Source organism: Euleptes europaea, chromosome 4 (genome assembly GCF_029931775.1).
Source record: "Euleptes europaea isolate rEulEur1 chromosome 4, rEulEur1.hap1, whole genome shotgun sequence".
In the NCBI taxonomy this organism is placed as follows: domain Eukaryota; kingdom Metazoa; phylum Chordata; class Lepidosauria; order Squamata; family Sphaerodactylidae; genus Euleptes; species Euleptes europaea.
In genome coordinates, this window is record NC_079315.1 from 16,506,100 (window position 1) to 16,526,244 (window position 20,145).

Here is a 20,145-nt window from a genome sequence, read left to right on the forward strand (position 1 = left end):
GGGAGACTCAAACTGGCTTACAATCACCTTCCCTTCCCCTCCCCACAACAGACATCCTGTGAGGTAGGTAGGGCTGAGAGAGCTCTAACAGAGCTGTGACTTGCCCAAGGTCCCCCAGCTGGCTTTGTGTGTAGGAGTAGGGAAACCAATCCAGTTCACCAGATTAGCCTCCGCCGCTCATGTGGAGGAGCGGGGAATCAAACCCAGTTCTCCAGATCAGAATCCACCACTCCAAACCACTGCTCTTAACCACAACACCACCCTGGCTCTCACTAGGTAGTAGTGGCAGAGGGCCTTGCTGGGCTGAGTGTGGTAGGAAGAGCGGGGACTCGCCGAAGTCATTTTCACAAGGAAGCCAAGATGCTACTCAGAGTGCAAACATAATTTCAGAGGGGCTTATGTCTTAATGTCTTCTATTTGACAAGCAAACTAGAAATAGCAAGGCAGGATATGTATATGAGCATGAATATACAAGAGGCCATTCTCTGCTGGTTAACAGAGGTGGGCCCCAAGCCTCGGACCCAGAGACCAACAGCTCAGACATTTGTTGCACTTAAGTGTTTATTAGCATACAGACCAATAGCATATCTATGATACGAGAACCTCAGACACAGTCCTCTGTACACCAATCTCTTATATTTCTTTAGGATGCGTTGTAAACAAGGGGAGGTGAAATGATCAATAAGGACTGGGCTTGAACACAAATCACCAACGTGCACAAGGCCAACTGGAAGCTTTTAGAGAATATTGCTCAGACTGGCATCAATTCCTTGGACGGACGTATCTGCCAACACTCCTTTGATAGCCTTTACCAAGAGAAAAAGAGTCTTACATTTTTGGATGGGCATCCTACTTTACAAACGCTACAGATACGGGTCCATGGGAGCACCATCTATTGCTGATCCCTCGTCTAAGGTTGGCATCTCTTCAGGCATCCATCTTCACCGCCTCTTTCAGTTCCGTCAATGTCACTCTTGAAGTTCCAGCAGGAGAGAAAGGACCCACAACCCAGTTGAGGGGGGTGTTCCCAGCCACGTATTCTAGAAGCTCATCTAGAGCCTCCCGGGCCTTGGCCATTTTTTCCTCGCTCTGGGCCAAGAGGCTACTGGAAACATCTTGGAAGGATCGCGCACTGGAGAAGGCCGCCTGCAGCTCTGCCATGTTGCTGTACGTTTGCTGTACCTTTTCCTGGAGAGCAACAGGGAGGCCCTGGACATTGGCCAGGAGGTTCTGGCAGGTGACTTGAAGCTTCTGGGCCAGGCTGCGGGACAGGCCCAGGGCCTGGGATTCAATCTGTTATGGAGAGGAGAGAGATGGGCTTGCATGAGTTATGCGCAGTTGGGGTTGAGCTAAGTGGTGTCAGGCGCGGGAGAAGAACACTTCCCATCCTCTCCTCAGACTACACCTTGCCACAGAATCTGGCCCACAATTCACATGAACACATAGACACATGAAGCTGCCTCATACTGAATCAGACTCTTGGTCTATCAAAGTCGGTATTGTCTACTCGGACCGGCAGCGGCCCTCCAGGGTCTCAGGTAGAGGTCTTTCACATCACCTGCTTCCTAGTCTCTTAACTGGAGATGCTGGGGATTGAACCTGGGAACTTCTGCATGCCAAGCAGATGCTCTACCACTGAGCCACAGCCCCTCCCCTCCACCTTCTGGAGCAGTCATGGGGCTGAAAACCACTGGCAGGTAAGAATATTTCCCCAAGCAAAGAAGAAGAAGAAGGAGTTGGTTTTTATATGCTGGCTTTCTCTACCACTTAAGGAAGAATCAAACCGGCTTACAATCACCTTCCCTTCCCCTCCCCACAACAGACACCTTGTGAGGTAGGTGGGGCCGAGAGAGTTCAGAGAGTGCTGTGACTGGCCCAAGGTCACCCAGCTGGCTCCATGTGGAGAGTGGGGAAACAAATCCAGTTCACCAGATTAGCGTCCGCTGCTCATGTGGAGGAGTGGGGAATCAAACACGGTTCTCCAGATCAGAGTTCTCCACTCCAAAGCACTGCTCTTAACCACTACACAAGTGCCACCCTGCCTACGCACAAGAGTTTCTGGACCCAGCTCTCGGCACTGGACTGTTTCAAGCCTCTACACAAAGACAAAGATATGTAATATGTCCCTTCGATCAGCCTCTGTACCAGAGGACTGGAGAATGGCCAATGTAACACCCATTTATAAAAAAGGTTCCAGGGGGGACTCAGAAAATTACAGGCCAATTAGCTTAACATCTGTTCCGGGTAAAATAGTGGAAAGCATTATTAAAGATAGAATTGTCAAGCATATAGAAGGGCAAGGTCTGCTGGGCAAAACCCAACATGGCTTCTGTAAGGGTAGGTCCTGTCTCACTAACATATTGGAGTTTTTTGAAAGCGTCAATAAGCATGTGGACAGGAATGAGCCTGTGGATATTGTGTATTTGGATTTCCAAAAAGCTTTTGACAAAGTCCCCCACCAAAGACTGCTAAGCAAACTTAATAGTCACGGGATGAGAGGACAAGTCCTCTTATGGATTGAGAGCCGGCTGAAAAATAGGAAGCAGAGAGTAGGAATCAATGGTCAGTTCTCACAATGGCGGGATGTGAGCTGTGGGGTGCCTCAGGGATCTGTGTTGGGACTGGAGCTTTTCAACCTGTTCATCAATGACCTGGAGTTGGGGTTAAACAGTGAAGTAGCCAAGTTTGCAGATGGCACCAAATTATTTAGGGTGGTTAAAACAAATTCGGACTGTGAAGAGCTCCAGAAGGATCTCTGCATACTGGAAGAATGGGCATTAAAATGGCAAATGAGATTCAATGTAAGTGTAAAGTGATGCCTATTGGGACAAAAAATCCCAACTTCACACAGACACTGATGGGATCTGTGCTGGCAGCAACAGACCAAGAAAGGGATCTTGGGGTGGTAGTGGATAGCTCAATGAAGATGTCAACCCAGTGTGCGGCTGCTGTAAAAAAGACAAATTCCATGCTGGCCATAATTAGTCGAGGATTAGAGAATAAAACTGCTGATATCATACTGCCCTTGTACAAATCTATGGTGAGACCACACTTGGAATACTGTGTACAGTTCTGGTCACCACACCTAAAAAAGGATATTACAGAGCTTGAGAAGGTGCAGAAAAGAGCAACCAAAATGATTAGGGGACTAGAGCAACTGTCCTATGGGGAGCGGTTAAGACGCTTAGGGCTGTTTAGCTTGGAAAGAAGGCGGCTGAGGAGAGACATGATAGAGGTCTATAAAATTATGCATGGTTTGGAGAGAGTGGACAGGGAGACGATTTTCTCCCTCTCCCATAATACTAGAACACGGGGTCATCTGCTAAAGCTGGAGGGTGAGAGATTCAAAACAGATAAAAGGAAGTATTTTTCCACCCAGGATGTGGTGACAGCTGCCAGCTTGGAGGGCTTTAAGAGGGGAGTGGACATATTCATGGAGGAGAGGGGTATTCATGGCTACTAGTTAGAATGGATACTAGTCATGCTGCATGCCTATTCTCTCCAGGATCAGAGGAGCATGCCTATTATTTTGGGTGCGGTGGAACACAGGCAGGATGCTGCTGCTGCAGTCGTCTTGCTTGTGGGCTTCCGAGAGGCACCTGGTTGGCCACTGTGTGAACAGACTGCTGGACTTGATGGGCCTGGGTCTGATCCAGCAGGGCCTTTCTTATGTTCTAACAGATGGCACTGCTCAATTTATTTTGGTTCATCTCATTTATTTGCCACCTTTGTTTCACAAGGACTATTCAAGGTACGTCGTAGCCGTTAGTGTTATCAGCCTGGTAAATGGGAGACCCTGGTTCAACCCCCCTACCTGGCCATCACATCTTTCTGGCCTGTCCGGATGTAGAAGAATGGAAGGGAAAAAAATTAGAGTACGCAGTGCTGGCTGAGGTGACAAAGTAAAAAAATGACCCAGTGAAAAGTTCCAAAAGAACTGGAAATTGTACAACATTTTATGAGATATAAGAATAATAACAAACAAAACTGAAAATGGTTGGATATAATTTTAGACTGGAGAAGTAAACAACAGAAATAATTAGTGCTAATGTGAAAATTAGTTGAATATTCAGTAAGGCAAGCATTATTATGAAATTGTAAAGGTATTAACATCAGAGAGAATGAATAATATTAAGAGCATTTATGATTAAGAAGACAGCATTATAAAACTTTCCCATTACTGTAGACTTTTCTATCAAAACTGCTACCTGTTCACACAGAATTTGTTTTTTATTATTCCTTTTTGAAATGTTTTTACTATATGTTATTGTGTTCTTTTTATGTACCTTATCCCTGTATTCTTACTGAAACGAAATAGAAAAATCTTTTCGAAAAAAAGAAAAAAACCTTTCTGGCCTGGACACTTTCAGCCTTACTTTCCTGAAAGTGTTTTTTGGGGAGGATAAAATTGAAGGTAAGCTGTTTTTCCTCCCCGTTGGGGATAAAAACAGGGTAACAAACACTAAGGCCATTTATGCTTGGTAATTAGCAGTGCGTTCCAGGCTGAAGTGCCCTGCATGCATATTTTTTTGAGTTCTTCACGCTGAACCATGATTTCAGATGTCACTGCGAAGCCAGCGCATATCTACTTCGCATATCTTAAGAGCCCCTTTTGTATTTGCTCCGCCCCCACATGGAAGCATTCACTGAAGGAAGCATGCAGAATCCCAGCCGTGGCTTAGCTATGCAAACGATGATTTCTAATGGCTATGCAAACAAAGGAATGAGGGAGCAGGCGAGTGGGGGGGGTGGAATTCGTTTGACTTTCTCCTCTTCCATCGGGACCATGAATAGTCATTTTAAAGGTCAGATTTAAAAAATCAGCATTGAGCAAGGAGCAGAATCGACCCTGCATAAATGGCCCACATAAGAGGTGTTCAGAAAGAATGGGTGGAGACGCTGACCAGCCCAAGGTTGGGTTTGCTTCAGCTGTGCCGTGTCATCATGCAAGCACAGTACTTTGTTCAAGGATGCAACATACCTCCATCTGACACTCTCCACCAGCCTCACTCCGCTCTTCCGGCTGGCTCTTCCTCCAGACCAGCCACATCTCCTGCAGCTTCTCGTGACCATCTTGAATTTTTTGATCCACAGCCTGCTTGGCATACTTAATCTGGGAGGTTAAGTAGTATCATAAGTACACCCACCTCGGTATTACTTGCTCATGTAGCTCCCCCTTCCATCTTTGGTTCCAGCCGTTCCCATAAGTATATGTAATTTCACTATGGAATTTCCCAATATTCCATCACACCAGCGAGAAAGAGAATCCAGATTAATGCTAAGCAGGGGCCCCAGAAGAAGAAGAGTTGGTTTTTATATGCCTACTTTCTCTACTACTTAAGGAAGAATCAAACCGGCTTACAATCACCTTCCCTTCCCCACGACAGACACCCTGTGAGGTAGGTGGGGCTGAGAGAGTGTGACTAGCCCAAGGTCACCCAGCTGGCTTCATGTGTAGGAGTGAGGAAACCAACCCAGTTTACCAGATTAGCCTCCGCTGCTCATGCAGAGGAGTGGGGAATCAAACCCCAATTCCCCCAAGATGTTCCAATATCCAGAGTACCACTCCTAGAACATGTTCTTATCTTCCTACACAAGGAAGACTTTGGTCCTGTTTGAGACTTTATTTATTATGACTATTATGAATTATCTTAGATACATGTAGCTGATGAAGCCAAGTGCGAAACGTGCTTTTGATCTAGACGAAACGTCCTGATACTTCCTCGTTGTGGCTTTGCCATCGCTGTTTACCGTCCAGCTTGTCATATACAGAGAAGAAATAACAACATATTGTGGACAATATTTATTGACTTACCTGCCTTACAGGATGCTTATATCCTTCAATTGAATTTCCATCTGTGCTGGATTCTTTTGATAATTTGTATCTTATTGTACCCTATTGTATTCATGTATATATATTCACTTTTTTGCACCTTTTTCACTTTATAAAAATCCTTACTTTATTATTATAGTTGTAAGTGCTGTTGTGGATCTTTTCCATTACCATTGCAGCACTGAGCCTTGTTAGTCTCCAAGTACCTGGAGGTTGGCAACCTTATTTGCCAATCCTCATCAACAAAGGAAAACTTGGCAATTTTTTGAGATGATAAATTCACATAGCCTATTGAGAGGGAGGACAAATAACCTTCTCTCAAATCATACCAAATTTCACACTCCGATAAAATATGTTCTAAGGACTCAAGCTGAACAGATCCACATTTACAAACTCTGTCCGAATAAGCTATGCCTAGGGTTGCCAGGTCCCTCTTCACCACCGGCGGGAGGCTTTGGGGGTGGAGCCTGAGGAGGGCGGGGTTTGGGGAAGGGAGGGACTTCAATGTCGTAGAGTCCAAGTGCCAAAGCGGCCATTTTCTCCAGGGGAACTGATCTCTATTGGCTGGAGATCAGTTGTAATAGTGGGAGATCTCCAGCCACTACCTGGAGGTTGGCAACCCTAGCTTTGCCTGCAAATCGGCTTTCCGGTATGGCTGAGGGGAAAGCATTTAACCGAGCGAGCATAAATAGCTGCTGAGCAGGTCATGTACCGGTAGTTCTTACCAAGCTGATGGCTTGTTGCAGCTGCGACAGCGTCTCCTGGGAACTTTGCTTGGCTTTCTGCAGCTTTCCCAGGGAATGCTGGTAGGCTCTATTGCGGAGCTTGGTTGAGAGGGAACCCAGCTGGACATAGTAGCTCTGCTGCTCTTTCTGCTTTTCTACAGGAGCTATTCCAGAACCTTCCAACTGCAGGGAAGCTGCAAGGGAAGCTAGAGAAGAGGTAACTTTGTCAAAAGTAGTTTGGCCTTGCTGCAATTCTGATTTGCAGGATCAGAAAGAATTTCAATATTGGCCATCTTGTTTTTATTTATTAGATATTTTTTTTAGTTGCTGCTCACCCAGAAGAAATAGAAGAAGTAGAGTTGGTTTTTATACCCTGCTTTTTCTCTACCTTTAAGGGGTCTCAAAGCGGCTGACAATCGCCTTCCCTTCCTCTCCCCACAACAGACACCTTGTGAGGTAGGTGGGGCTGTGAGAGTTCACAGACAACCGTGACTAGCCCAAGGTCACCCAGCAGGCTTCATGTGTAGGACAAGCACTTCTCAAGGGACACAAGAAGAAATTGGTTTCTCCAGTACTTACCTAGCTCTTCGTCAGTGATTGGGAGGTAGTGGTCTACCAGTTCCTCAGATTTTTCAATTACTTTTTCAACCCCGCCAGCAACAATGGCCATACTGGTCTCCATCACAGTGTTCACACGACTGGTCACAGCTGATTTGGCCATCTCCACGCTTTCCTGGGCAGTCTCTCTAGCTACGTCTACCATACTTGACATCACATCCTTCACTTCAGTGACTCTTGAATAAACAGAGTCCTTGGCACCAGCAACAAGATCTTTGGTATCCACCACCACCTGGAAAAAAAGTCCAAGGGAGCAAAAATGGCAAAAGCCACTAAGCCAGAGTCTAATGTTTCCTCTGGGTAGATGTAGAAGCAGAGATCCTTCCAACACATTTGCTAGGATTAGGCTGGCTTTAGTTACCCTTACAACCATCACAGAAATATTTACCCAGAATGAATGGCAATTAGTTTATGTTATTCACTGAGACTCAAGGTGGATTACACAGCATAGGTCAATGTGGTCAATAGACATCCGTAGAGTTGCCAACTTCCAGGTGGTGGCTGGAGATCTCCCACTATTACAACTTATCTCCAGGTGATAGAGATCAGTTTACCTGGAAAAAATGGCTGCTTTGGCAATTGGACTCTATGGCATTGAAGTCTCTCCCCTCTCCAAACCCTGCCCTCCTCAGGCTCTGCCCTCTCAAATCTCCAGGTATTTCCCAACCTGGAGATGGCAACCCTAGACATCCAATAAGCAATGGAATAGAATTAAGATGCAGAAATTACAACCAAGGTTAAAAAATTGGAACAAAGCTGAAACAAAGAATAATGACTAACATGGCATATTAATGCAGAAATTACATAGAAGGATTACACATACAACAAGTGGAAGGGCCGTGGCTCAGTGCTAGAGCATCTGCTTGGCATGCAGAAGGTCCCAGGTTCAATCCCCGGCATCTCCAGTTAAAGGGACCAGGCAAATAGGTGATGGGAAAGACCTCTGCCTTTATCAGAAATAGAACAACAGGAATTCGTCTCGTTTACAGGTTGGGAGAAGGCCAACAAAGTTAAATATTTGGGAATCTGGATCTCAGCGAAGAACAAAGAATTGTTAACCAACAACTACTTTAAATTATGGGGTAAAATAAAAACTGATATGACTATTTGGTCAAATAAAAAGTTGTCACTATTGGGACGTATTTCAACAATTCAAATGAATGTGTTACCAAGGATGCTCTTCTTATTCCAAAATTTGCCTATAATATCACATGTTACTTTGATACTTGGAGGAAGGACATTTTAAACTTCATCTGGCAAGGGAAAAAACCGAGGATTGCTTATAAATACTTGCTGGACCTTAAAGTTAGAGGAGGTTTAGCACTACCAAACTTTCAACTTTACGCTGAAGCGGTAGCCTTAACATGGCTAAAAGACTGGATAACCTTATCAAATACACGTTTACTGGAGCTTGAAGGCTTTAATAATATTAGTGGATGGCATGGCTATTTATGGTATGACAAAATTAAGATACAAGCATCATTTAGGAATCATATAATCAGGTCCTCTCTACTGCGTATCTGGATGAAATATAAACATATTTTGGAACCAACAACTCCGATGTGGATTTCACCGCAAGAAATGCTAACACTACGTCCACTTAGACTGGACAAATTTATAATTTACCAGGAATTAATTAATTGGGAGGGGAAAAAATGTTCATTAAAGGAATTTCAATTTCTCAAAGAGGATTTACAATGGTTGCAATATTGTCAGATTAAATCAGTTTTTGTACAAGATATGAAAAATGGATTTTCTAAAGAAAAGTCCCCTTTCCACAAGATGTTACTAGAAAACAATCTGAAACTGATCTCTAAAATGTACAATCTACTTTTAACATTATATTGTGAGCAGGAGATAATTAAACTAACTATGATTGATTGGGCTCAAAATATCGGACATGATATTGCTTTTAATAAATGGGAAAGACTTTGGTCAAAAGATTTGAAAGGAATAAACGCGCAATCAATTCGAGAAAACATTTATAAAATGATGTATAGATGGCATTTAACACCTAAGAAGATGGCAAAGATATATAAAGTGACATCCCCTAAATGTTGGAAATGTAATACGGAAATTGGTTCCTTTTACCATATGTGGTGGACTTGTGATAAAGCTAAAGATTTTTGGGATATGATATACAATGAACTGAGACTAATAGTACAAAAAAATATACCCAAAACACCAGAAATGATGCTATTAAGTATGATACCTGACGACTTGCTAATACAAAGAACTTTTTTGATCTATGCTACAACAGCTGCGAGACTGCTTTATGCAGCAAAATGGAAGGGGGCAGAAATTTCCGAGAAAAAAGACTGGATTGGGAAAATGTTTGAATTGGTGGAAATGGCAAAACTTACAGCCATTTTAAATGAAAAAGACAATGTTCGATTTTTAGGGGAATGGGAGGATTGGATGAAATATTGTGAATATGAATTAAAACTGGGAAAAATGGAAGAATACTTATTAATCTGATCTAGAAGACACAATTAATATTAAGAGTTATAATCATTTATATTAATAGAAGATGTTTTATGAAAGTTAAATGAATTTATGATAGTTAAGATCAGACCAATTACGATGGGATGAATATTTTATTAAGAGGCGGAGAGAGGTGATGGGGAAGCCATAAATTTTCCTCTAATTTGTTTTTTTTTGTTATGAATTTAAGAAATTATAACAACATAGAGTTAGAATTTTGAATTTCATATTGCTTTTATTGTTATTTACTATCATGGAAAATTTGTATTATAAAAACCAATAAAATTATTATTAAAAAAAAAAAAAAAGGAAAGACCTCTGCCTGAGACCCTGGAGAGCCGCTGCCGGTCTGAGTAGGCAATACTGACTTTGATGGTCTGATTCAGTATAAGGCTGCTTCATGTGTTCACTGTTAATGGTAGGAAGGGGGAAATAGTGTCTTCCTTGCTGGGAAACTCCTTTAGGCCAAGGATTCCCTGGGAAACCCACTGGTAACCTGCCACCACCACTCAGAACTTCCTGACTGGCCTGTTGAAACAGGGTCGCTGAGAGGGGTCAAAATTCCCAGAGCCTAAATCAGCTAGAAGGCCCCCAAAGCCGGCGTTATGCTGCATTCTCAGAATGCATTTACTTAAAAAAAAAATCTGCATTTCTGCACTGCAGCCACTAAGGGCTGACTGAAGGCAGAGCATAGTAAACAGGAGTAGTTTGAGCTCTGCTGGCCAATCCTTTTTGGAACCTTGACTAGGCTCCTGCTAAACTCATCAGTGGAGCTAGCGTTGGAGTAAGGCAAGACCAGCTAGGACAAACTACAGTCAATAGGAGGATGCAAACTACAAATAACAGGAGTATGCAGTCTCCTAATAACTGTTATCTCCAGCAGTCTATGGTTTCCCTCTTCCTTTAGTTCCATCCAGCTCCATAGTTTTGTCTGCACAAGCAGATCATGCTAAGGGGTAGCCCTGTTAGAGGGTGTGAGCAATTAAAAACAAACAAAAAAACCCTTTCCTTTTCCTTAATTGGTCTAACTTGTTTCCACACTTTTCTCCTCCTCCTTTGTTCTTTCTTTCATGAGCTACCATTCCTCTATTCCCACTTCTAATTTTTCTTCCATCCCCTTATTTTCAGTCTCAGCTCCTGCTCATTCATCCTGGTTGGCAACTCAGAACGTACTTAATAGTGGTTTAGCAGCAAACCTTTGTTAATATTATGAACCGGGGGGGGGGGAGAGTTAAAATTTCCCCATAATCTGTCAATGTAGTAATGCTCTGCCCCCTATCCTTTACATGCATGATAATAGAATGATAATCTGCTTTAGGTAATAAATGAGGAACAGAAGTTAGAGCTTAGCTTCCATTGTAAATAGCATTGGGGGGGTCTGGAGGTAACTTGGGCCATGGTTTTCCACTTGGTTTCATTTTTCACCTTGGAACTCCCATGATCATCTAGAAGTCGGGGACAAATTTTGAGAGTCTTCGTTTTATTTCTATTTTTTGTTAGGATATCTGGTTTGGATCAGGGTCATTGGGGGCCCCACATGGAATATCTGTCCGGGGGCTAGGGTTGCCAAGTCCCTCTTCGCCACCGGCAGGAGGTTTTTGGGGAGGAGCCTGAGGAAGGCTGAGTTTGGGGAGGAGAGGGACTTCAATGCCATAGAGTCCAATTGCCAAAGAGGCAATTTTCTCCAGGTGAACTGATCGCTATCACTTGGAGATCAGTTGTAATAGCAGGAGATCTCCAGCTAGTACCTGGAGGTTGGCAACCCTACCGGGGATCCATGGTGACTCTCAGTAGCTCTGTATTGAGAAGTCAATCTTCCAGCTCAGTACTAGAACAATAACAGAGTGACAGGATAGAGACCCCATGATGGGCAGCAGCTGTTTCCCAAATGGGTACAGACTGCAGACACAGAGTGATGTCTTCAGAAGTGCCTCCTGCTCCAGTTGAGTGGAACAAAGTCAGGATTGGTTCTTTGCTTTAGGAAAGCAGCAAGTGGGTACCAGGAAACACAGTGGTGGGTACCATGTAGGGAAATCACTTATGTGTTTTCATCCCACTCCTAGAAGCATCTTACAAGCTTAAGAACATAAGAAAAGCCCTGCTGGATCAGACCAAGGCCCGTCAAGTCCAGTAGTCTGTCACACAGTGGCCCAACCAGGTGCCTCTCAGACGCCCACAAACAAGACAACTGCAGCAGCATTATCCTGTCAGTATTCTACAGCCCCGTGGTGCAGAGTGGTAAGCTGCAGTACTACAGTCAAAAAGCTCTGCTCACGACCTGAGTTCGATCCCAACAGAAATTGGTTTCAGGTAGCGGGCTCAAGGTTGACTCAGCCGTCCATCCTTCCGAGGTCAGTAAAATGAGTCCCCAGCTTGCTGGGGGTAAAGTGTAGATGACTGTAAAAGGCACTGGCAACCCACCCCATAAACAAAGTCTGCCTAGTAAAAGTCGGGATGTGACATCACCCCATGGGTCAGGAATGACCTGGTGCTTGCACCGGGGACCTTTACCTTTATTATACAGCACCTAATATAATAGGCATGCTCCTCCATCCTTTTGTCGGTTTCACCCCACATCCTGTGCTTGTGTATATTCTTGACTTCAATACGGCAATTAAGTGCATCATGGAAGAGGTTAGGCAAAAGTGCTAGTCAACACCATTTGCCTTGCCTGTGATCTGCATACTGCCATCCAAGCCTGCCACACAGCCTACCTGTGCTGCAGGGTGCTATTAATACACTACAGCAATGGTGTTTGAGCTCTCTAGACCTGGGAACACACCTCTCATGGGACCCACTGAGTTGCAAGAGTACAACAGCAAGTTCCTTGAAGGTCATGGGACAGAAAGACAAGGAAAACAAGATTACAATCTTTCTGGTGCCAGGATCAGGACTATGAGACTAACAGTGCATTCCTAAGGAGAGTTACACCAGTCTAAGCCCATTCATTTCAATTGGCTTAGGCTGGAGTAACTCTCCTTAGGAATGCACTGTAAGAGTTCTGTAGTCTCTAAACACAAGCTTGAGCACCAGGTAATGTACCATAAGAAGGAACAAGTCAAGAGTTGAAGCCATGGAGGAGTCCCTTGTGGAAGACTTTGCCTTTCTGCTCTTCTCAACATATATAAGGAAGTTAAGAGGCATGGTATCCATATGCATGCACACACCGTCCTTCTAAAAAGCAGTGAAGACAAGGGCCTGCCACCCAGCAGGTGGTGAAGACCACTGCACTGGAGTATTGTTCACTCCAGCCAGCTTGCAAGATGGGACCAATTATCTAGATCTGTCCTGTCACACTTATGATACCACTGGTCCCACCCATCTTAGGTTAGGTGCATCTTAGTGGTAGGTTCACAACTTACCAGCTAGAAAGACTGATAGTCTAAACATAGTGCCAACCGGGAGAGCTACAGTAAGTACTGCAAGCGTTTACAACAGTAAATAATGCAAGAGTTTACCTTTTCCATCGTCTGTTGTATGACGGGCAGGGTCTCCTGTAGTTTGTTAAGACCTTTACAGGCATAGGAGTTTGCTGCAGCAACTACAAGAGAAGAACAGGTTAGATTTCTTGCTAATTGTCTCACTGCAGTTGGGATTTGCATTACTACTATCCTTACTGTCACAGGACAATTCATGGACAAAGTCGCTCAGTTACTATTTGCCAGGAAGGCCAAGAACATATAAATAACCCTAAGCCCGGACCTGGATGGCCCAAGCTAGCCTGATCTCGTCAGATCTCAGAAGCTAAGCAGGGTCAGCCCTGGTTAGTATTTGGATAGGAGACCACCAAGGAAGTCCAGGGTTGCTGTGCAGAGGAAGGCACTGGCAAACCACCTCTGTTAGTCTCTTGCCATGAAAACCCCAAAAGGGGTTGCCATAAGTCAGCTGTGACTTGATGGCTCTTCACACACACAAGGCACCATAGAAAGCAGAGATGTTGGGTATAGGAAGCGAGTTTTGTTTCTGTCAAGAAAGCTAAGAATTAACTTTATGTTGATGTTTAGGCAGACTCAAGAATATGATGTCATTTCATTGCGACCTTAAGCAAATGGTCAGTAGACCACCACTGACTACGAGTTCCATGTCACGTAGGCTCAATGTGTTAATTTGTTCTTCTTTGTTAAGGACAGGAAGGGAAGCTGCCTTAAGGCAGTTATACACACCTTTTGGTTTTTCACAGAAGCAGCATGGATCTTCTCCACTCTCTCTCTCAAGAGCAGAGAAGGCCATCTGTAAGCCAATAGATTCCTGCTAGAGAGATCTAGCAAGTTTGTAGGTAACTAACAATGTAGAAAGGATTTCTTATTTTATGTATCCCAGTTTACTCTTCCCATTAGTAAAGATTTTTGATTCTATTAAACAGAAAGTCTCAGACTGTTTTGTTCTGTGCAACTTAATCTGACTCAAGCAAACTCAAGCCAGTTCCATCGCCTCGATTCATAGCCTCGATTTATAACAAGTAAGCTCATGAAGCATACATTTGTTCCTTTTGAGACCCTGATCAAAATAAAGCCCATAAACCCAGCTTGGTAAGAAACTTTGCCTTGGGGAGTGCACATATGTCCTGTGAAAGAGGTCTCTGTTCAACCACCCTCAGTGCTGAAAGACTTTCAGGCTGGAATGAAAGGAGGAAAAGACAGCTACGCAAAGTGAATTCTTGCACTCGACACAACAGTTCTACTCCAAGTCAGAGGCCCGAGTGCTAGCATCAGCTTCTCTAGCAAGGGACTTCCTTCAAGCTCATTTGTGCATTTAAGCTATCAAAAGCAAACCGCATTTACAACTGTAAGAAGAGCATGTTTGGACACAGTTAAAAGTAAATTCGTTATTATAAGGGCACTCCCAGCGAGCTCCTAGTCTGCAGTGTGAACCTGGGTTTACAACAGAAAACCAATACATACCAACATTTGGATGCTAGTTCAAGTACCTGATGTTCCCCTGAAGCAGATGCTCCAGGCTTACTTTTTTTAAAAGCACGCTTCACAAGTATCAACTAATCTGTTCCTCATACTTTAATTAAAGTGTTTTGAACAGTGCAGAATGGCTCTGGCAATGGGGCTGGGAACAATTCCTTAGCGATCTTATGGCAACAGGCCAACTGCCCAGCCCCAAGCACAGCTGCAAACCTGTCAAGCAGTTTCCCTCTAACTTACGTTCATCTATAAACAGAGCAGATGTGCCGTCAATTCACCAGTTGAGGCTGAAAGATTTGTATTAAGCCACAAAGAACTGACAGATCCAATTCAAGGCAGAGACCAAGAAGAAATGCGATGGGATGAAGACTCAACTGGGCAAGATGCAGCAACTGGACACCATCGACTTCAAGAGACTATACCGAGAAAGCAAGAAAAGAACAGTAGAAACCCCTGACAGAAGAAGTATTTTAAAAAGAAGGGATGAAGGGTTGGAGGGTATTAAAACAATGGAAATAAGGGGAGGTGTAGGGAAATAATTATAATTTAAAAAAAAAAATTACATGATAATGTTAAGTATGTGTAGTTCTATCGTAGTTTTTGGAATAATTTATACTCTATTAGCATTTTTAATTACTCTCCATGTTAATTAATCATATCAGATAGGGTTACAAAGTTATGGCGCATGCATGGATATAACAAAGAAATAGATAAATAAAAATAAATATATAATGTTTTAGAAGGATAAGCAAAGAGTAATACAAAGAAGTGACCGGATTAAGAATGGGTTAGAAGAAGTTGGGGGGGAAGTTCAAATTGCTATATGTATTTTACTATGAGGATATCCATTCAGCATTGTATTATTATTGTTTATATATGGAAAAATAAGCTAGATGGTATATCGAATGGGATTATTGTATCAACTTTATGGAAAAAGCAATAAAAATTTTATTTAAAAAAAGCAGTTTCCCTCTAGATCTCAGCCCTAAGAAATGAACTGGATGCGGCCAGGACACTTCCAGAGCAGCCCCTCTGCTCCAGAGCAGTCCCTCTGCTCCAAAACACTAGTTAAGATGACCAGCCCAAATTTAGCAACTCCCTCCCCAGCTTGGCGCTGCCGGTATGATAGGGTTGCCCGCTCCAGGTTGGGAAATACCTGGAGATTTTGCGGGGAGAGCCTGAGGAGGGCGGGGTTTGGAGAGGGGAGAGATTTCAATGCCATAGAGTCCAATTGCCAAAGTGACCATTTTCTCCAGGGGAACTGATCTCTATCATCTGGAGATCAGTTGTAATAGTGGGAGATCTCCTGCCACCACCTAGAGGTTGAATTAGATGACCACCACGAAAGCCCCAATGCTCAAAAATCCATTGTTCAAATATACAGAAATACAAAACTTGTTTTTAAACATATAACAATTTATTCTAAACGAGAATTTTACTAAAGCACTAGAGTGATACTAACAAATTCCCAACGGAAAAACAGATACATTTCAAAACAGGCATTCAATTCATGCTAATTCCATCCATTACACAGCATAATATACAATCTCAAACTCCATAATCCCTGGAGATGAAGTTCATAAAGGGGTGGAAAAATGACAAATGACTCCCTAGATAAAATAATAGCATAAAGTCGCACAAAACGATCACCCGCTGAGCAAAGTCACCGAGCGATAGTCAAGTCGCACAAATCAGTAGAGATCAGTTCCCCTGGAGAAAATGGCCCTTAGCCAATTGGACTCTATGGCACTGAAGTCCCTCCCCTCTCCAAACCCCGCCCTCATCAGGCTCCTCCCCAAAAACCTCCCGCCGATGGTGAAGAGAGACTTGGCAACCCTAACACCTATGCAGAGCTGCAATTTTCGTCAGTGATGCACAAGACCAGCTCAAAGCAGAAGTCCAACTTTTGTATCAAGAGGTGCATCTATACCAGTGATGGCGAACCTTTTAGAGACCGAGTGCCCAAACTGCAACCAAAAACCCACTTATTTATTGCCGAGTGCCAATGTGGCAATGTAACCTGAATACCACCCCCAGAGGGGGCCCAGAGGGAGAGGCTAGGGTTGCCAAGTTCCTCTTCGCCATGAGTGGGAGGTTTTTGGGGTGGCGCCTGAGGAGGATGGGGTTTGGGGAAGGACTTCAGTGCCATAGAGTCCAATTGCCAAAGTGGCAATTTTTTCCAGGGGAACTGATCTCTATTGGTTGGAGATCACCTGTAATAGCAGATCTCCAGCTAGTACCTGGAGATTGGCAACTAGTTCCTTAGTGTTTTCTCTCTACATATCAAGACAAATGGAAAGGTGTTTGGAGGATGGCTTGTGGGCACTTCAAAGGTGGAATAGGACTGCACGCCCCTCCGCCCGCACAGTCCCAGAGGGTGCCGGAGAAGCCGCTGGAGGGAAAGAAGGAAGGAAGGAAGGAAAGAAGGGAAGGGAGGGGGAAAGGGAAGGAAGGGAGGGAGAGAAAGAAAGAAAAAGAGAGAAAGGGGGAAAGAAATGGAGCAAGGGAGAGAAAGAAAAGGACAGAGGGAGACAGAAAAAGAAAGAGGCCATTTATGCATGGGAGGTTTTGCCTTGGATTTGCCACTCGGTGGGGCGCGGCGGCAGGCTTGTGAGAGGCGAGCAGGGTGGGGCAGAGGGCGCCTCCTTCGCACCCACCGACCAGCCATGCCCCTCCGCCCGCACAGGCCCAGAGGGCGCCGGAGAAGCCGCCGGCCATGCCGAGTGTGAGCGCTCGGCTTCTGTTCCCCGCTCTCCCACCCGCCTGGCTGGCCGCGCACGCTCCAGCGGCGGCAATGGCGGCAGCTTCTGTGGGAGAGTCCGGGGGCCACTGCCAATGATGTCGGAGGTTCCCCACCCCTGGGCTACAGCCTCCCCCATCCGGGGTGGGGCAGAGCCGGAAAGGCCAGCGGCTTGGAGGAACCGTGCGTGCCGGCAGAAAGGGCTACGCGTGCCGGAAGTGGCACCCGTGCCATAGGTTCGCCAACACGGATCTATACCATCTAGCGTTTACTCACTCTGAGGTTCAAGTTTGTCGAGAAGAGGCTGTGCACTGCTCATGGCCGATGTTGCCATTGTCTTCACTCCCGTTTCTGCCATATCACAGACTGCCTGGATAGCCGGGTGAGACTCCTTGGCAGAAGAGTAAGTGGTTGAAACCATCTCATAGGCAGAACTGACCAAGGGCAGAGCAGCTACCCTGCTGATCACACACTAGGAAGAAGCCAACAAGATTGTGAGGTCCTTAAAGGGACTTTTACTAAACTCTGCCTTTCCTTGCCAGACCCAGCATGGTGTAGTGGTTAAGAGCGGTGGTTTGGAGCACTGGACTCTGATCTGGAGAACCGGGTTTGATTCCCCACTCCTCCACATGAGTGGCGGAGGCTAATCTGGTGAACTGGGTTGGTTTCCCTGCTCTTCCACATGAAGCCAGCTGGGTGACCTTGGGCTAGTCACACTCTCTCAACCCCACCTACCTCACAGGGTGTCTGTTGTGGGGAGAGGAAGGGCAGGTGATTTTAAGCCAGTTTGATTCTCCCTTAAGTGGTAGAGAATGTCGGCATATAAAAACAAACTCTTCTTTCTTGTGAAGGCCAGAACTTCACAAAATGCATGCAAAGCTTACATGGATATTGCTACTACATCCAGTAGAACGTGAGTGAGCTCTAGTTTAACATTGTAGCTTGCTTTAAAACCCCATTTCCACATTACAACCAGAGCTACACTAAACAGAGCTACATTCTTCTAAGCCCATTAACTCCAAAGGCCTTAGAAGGGTATAACTCTGATCTTGTTCATTTGGAGATCAGTTGTAATAGCGGGAGATCTCCAGGTCCCACCTGGAGGTTGGCAACCCTAGTGGGAGGTAGGAACAGGAGGCTACTGCTAAGGCAGATACAATTAATGCACATTTTGACTGCCGGGAGGGGAAGGAACTACCCAGGACCATATCCCCCAGTTCTGCTATTAACAAGAGAGGCAGATTTTAATCCCGGTGCATTACACTATGCTTTAATATTAGCATTCAAGCTTCATTGCATAGGGCGTACCACCAACCTGCGGCTCACTTTCTGGGCTTGCAGCCTCTGGTGCCTCTTCCTTAGAAGCCATGGGGATATGCTACTGCAGAAAGCCAAGAGAAAACAAATGCAAATAACTCAACAGATAGAAGTACCATTTATCTGGTTGATACTGGTATGCACACCTTGTATGGAAGGTTAACACAGCCCAGAAAAGAACAAGCAGAAAAGTATTCCATAGCAGGGAGGGGGCTGTGGCTCAGTGGTAGAGCATCTGCTTGGCATGCAGAAGGTCCCAGGTTCAATCCCAGGCATCTCCAGGTAAAGGGACTAGGCAAGTAGGTGATGTGAAAGACCTCAGCCTAAGACCCTGGAGAGCCGCTGCCGGTCTGAGTAGACAATACTGACTTTGATGGACCTGGGGTCTGATTCAGTATAAGGCAGCTTCATGTGGGCTCTTTAATTTTATAGAATATATTGGGCACAAATTGGAATACATCCCTAGATACATACCTGGGTCATTGTTATTATTCTGCTATAATACTGGTATACACGTTATAATGCACACCAATGCATATTACAAGTTATGTTATTAGACCACTGATGAAGGCCAGGGGGCCAAAACGCATTTGGATTGTGGTTTTAGTTTATCAGCCTGTATTAGTTGACATTGTGCTTTCTTTTAATATAATTTTTAATGCTTTAATATAGATATCAGCGCTTTAAAATAAATACATTTCTATACATAATTGAGTCTTTAACTACCCAACCTTTGGGTACCCAGCTTTGGTTTTAGGTTGAGTCTTTCCATCCCCCTTTTGCTTTTCGTCTCTTCCTTAGCAGCCATGAATATATGCTACTGCAGAAAGCCAAGAAAATACACACTCAAATAACAGGTGAACTTGACCACAACAGCACTAACATAGAATCATAGAGTTGGAAGGGGCCACCAGGGTCATCTAGTCCAACTAGGGTTGCCAGGTGCCCGGTGGTGGCGGGCAAACCCCCAGTAATTTGCCCCTCTGCCCACTGACCACCTGAGGGTCGGCGGGCAAACGTGCTTGCGCGCCAACGCACCCTCTAGTTTGCAACTGGAAGTGCCACCTCGCGAGGAGCCTTATGCCACTCAAACTCTTAGCTTGAGCGGTAAAAGGCCCCTTGCAATGCGTTTACACCCGGAAGTGGCACATCGCAAGCGGCCCTTTACCACTCAAACTAAGAGTTTGAGTGGCATAAGGCTCCTCGTGAGGCGGCACTTCCGGTTGCAAATCGGAAGTGCCGCATCAGCATGCGCACATGCGCAAGTACCACTCTCCTGCCCGAAGAGCTCCCCCCAGAGGAGAGGGGGGACCTAGCAGCCCTACGTCCAACCCCCTGCACAATGCAGAAAATTCACAACTACCTCCCCCCCAGTGACCCCTACTCCATTCCCAGAAGATGGGCAAGATGCCCTCCCTCTCATGAACTGCCTAATGTCATAGAATCAGCATTGCTGACAGATGGCCATCTAGCCTCTGCTCCAGGGAAGGAGCACTTACCACCTCCCGGGAAGGA

General features: G+C 44.9%; 1 protein-coding gene across 1 annotated transcript in view; it reads right to left on the reverse strand.

Annotated features, from left to right (window-relative positions):
- Positions 1–927: 927 nt before the first annotated feature.
- Positions 928–20,145, reverse strand: part of LOC130476925 (perilipin-3-like) — a 40,622-nt gene continuing 21,404 nt past the window's right edge. Inside the window, exons 2-7 of the mRNA XM_056848937.1 lie at positions 17,590–17,785; positions 13,119–13,201; positions 7,138–7,408; positions 6,559–6,764; positions 4,982–5,113; positions 928–1,293 (exon numbers count right to left, since the gene is read on the reverse strand). Of these exons, the coding sequence (XP_056704915.1) occupies positions 928–1,293; positions 4,982–5,113; positions 6,559–6,764; positions 7,138–7,408; positions 13,119–13,201; positions 17,590–17,785 (1,254 nt within the window). The remainder of the gene's footprint in view (positions 1,294–4,981; positions 5,114–6,558; positions 6,765–7,137; positions 7,409–13,118; positions 13,202–17,589; positions 17,786–20,145) is intronic.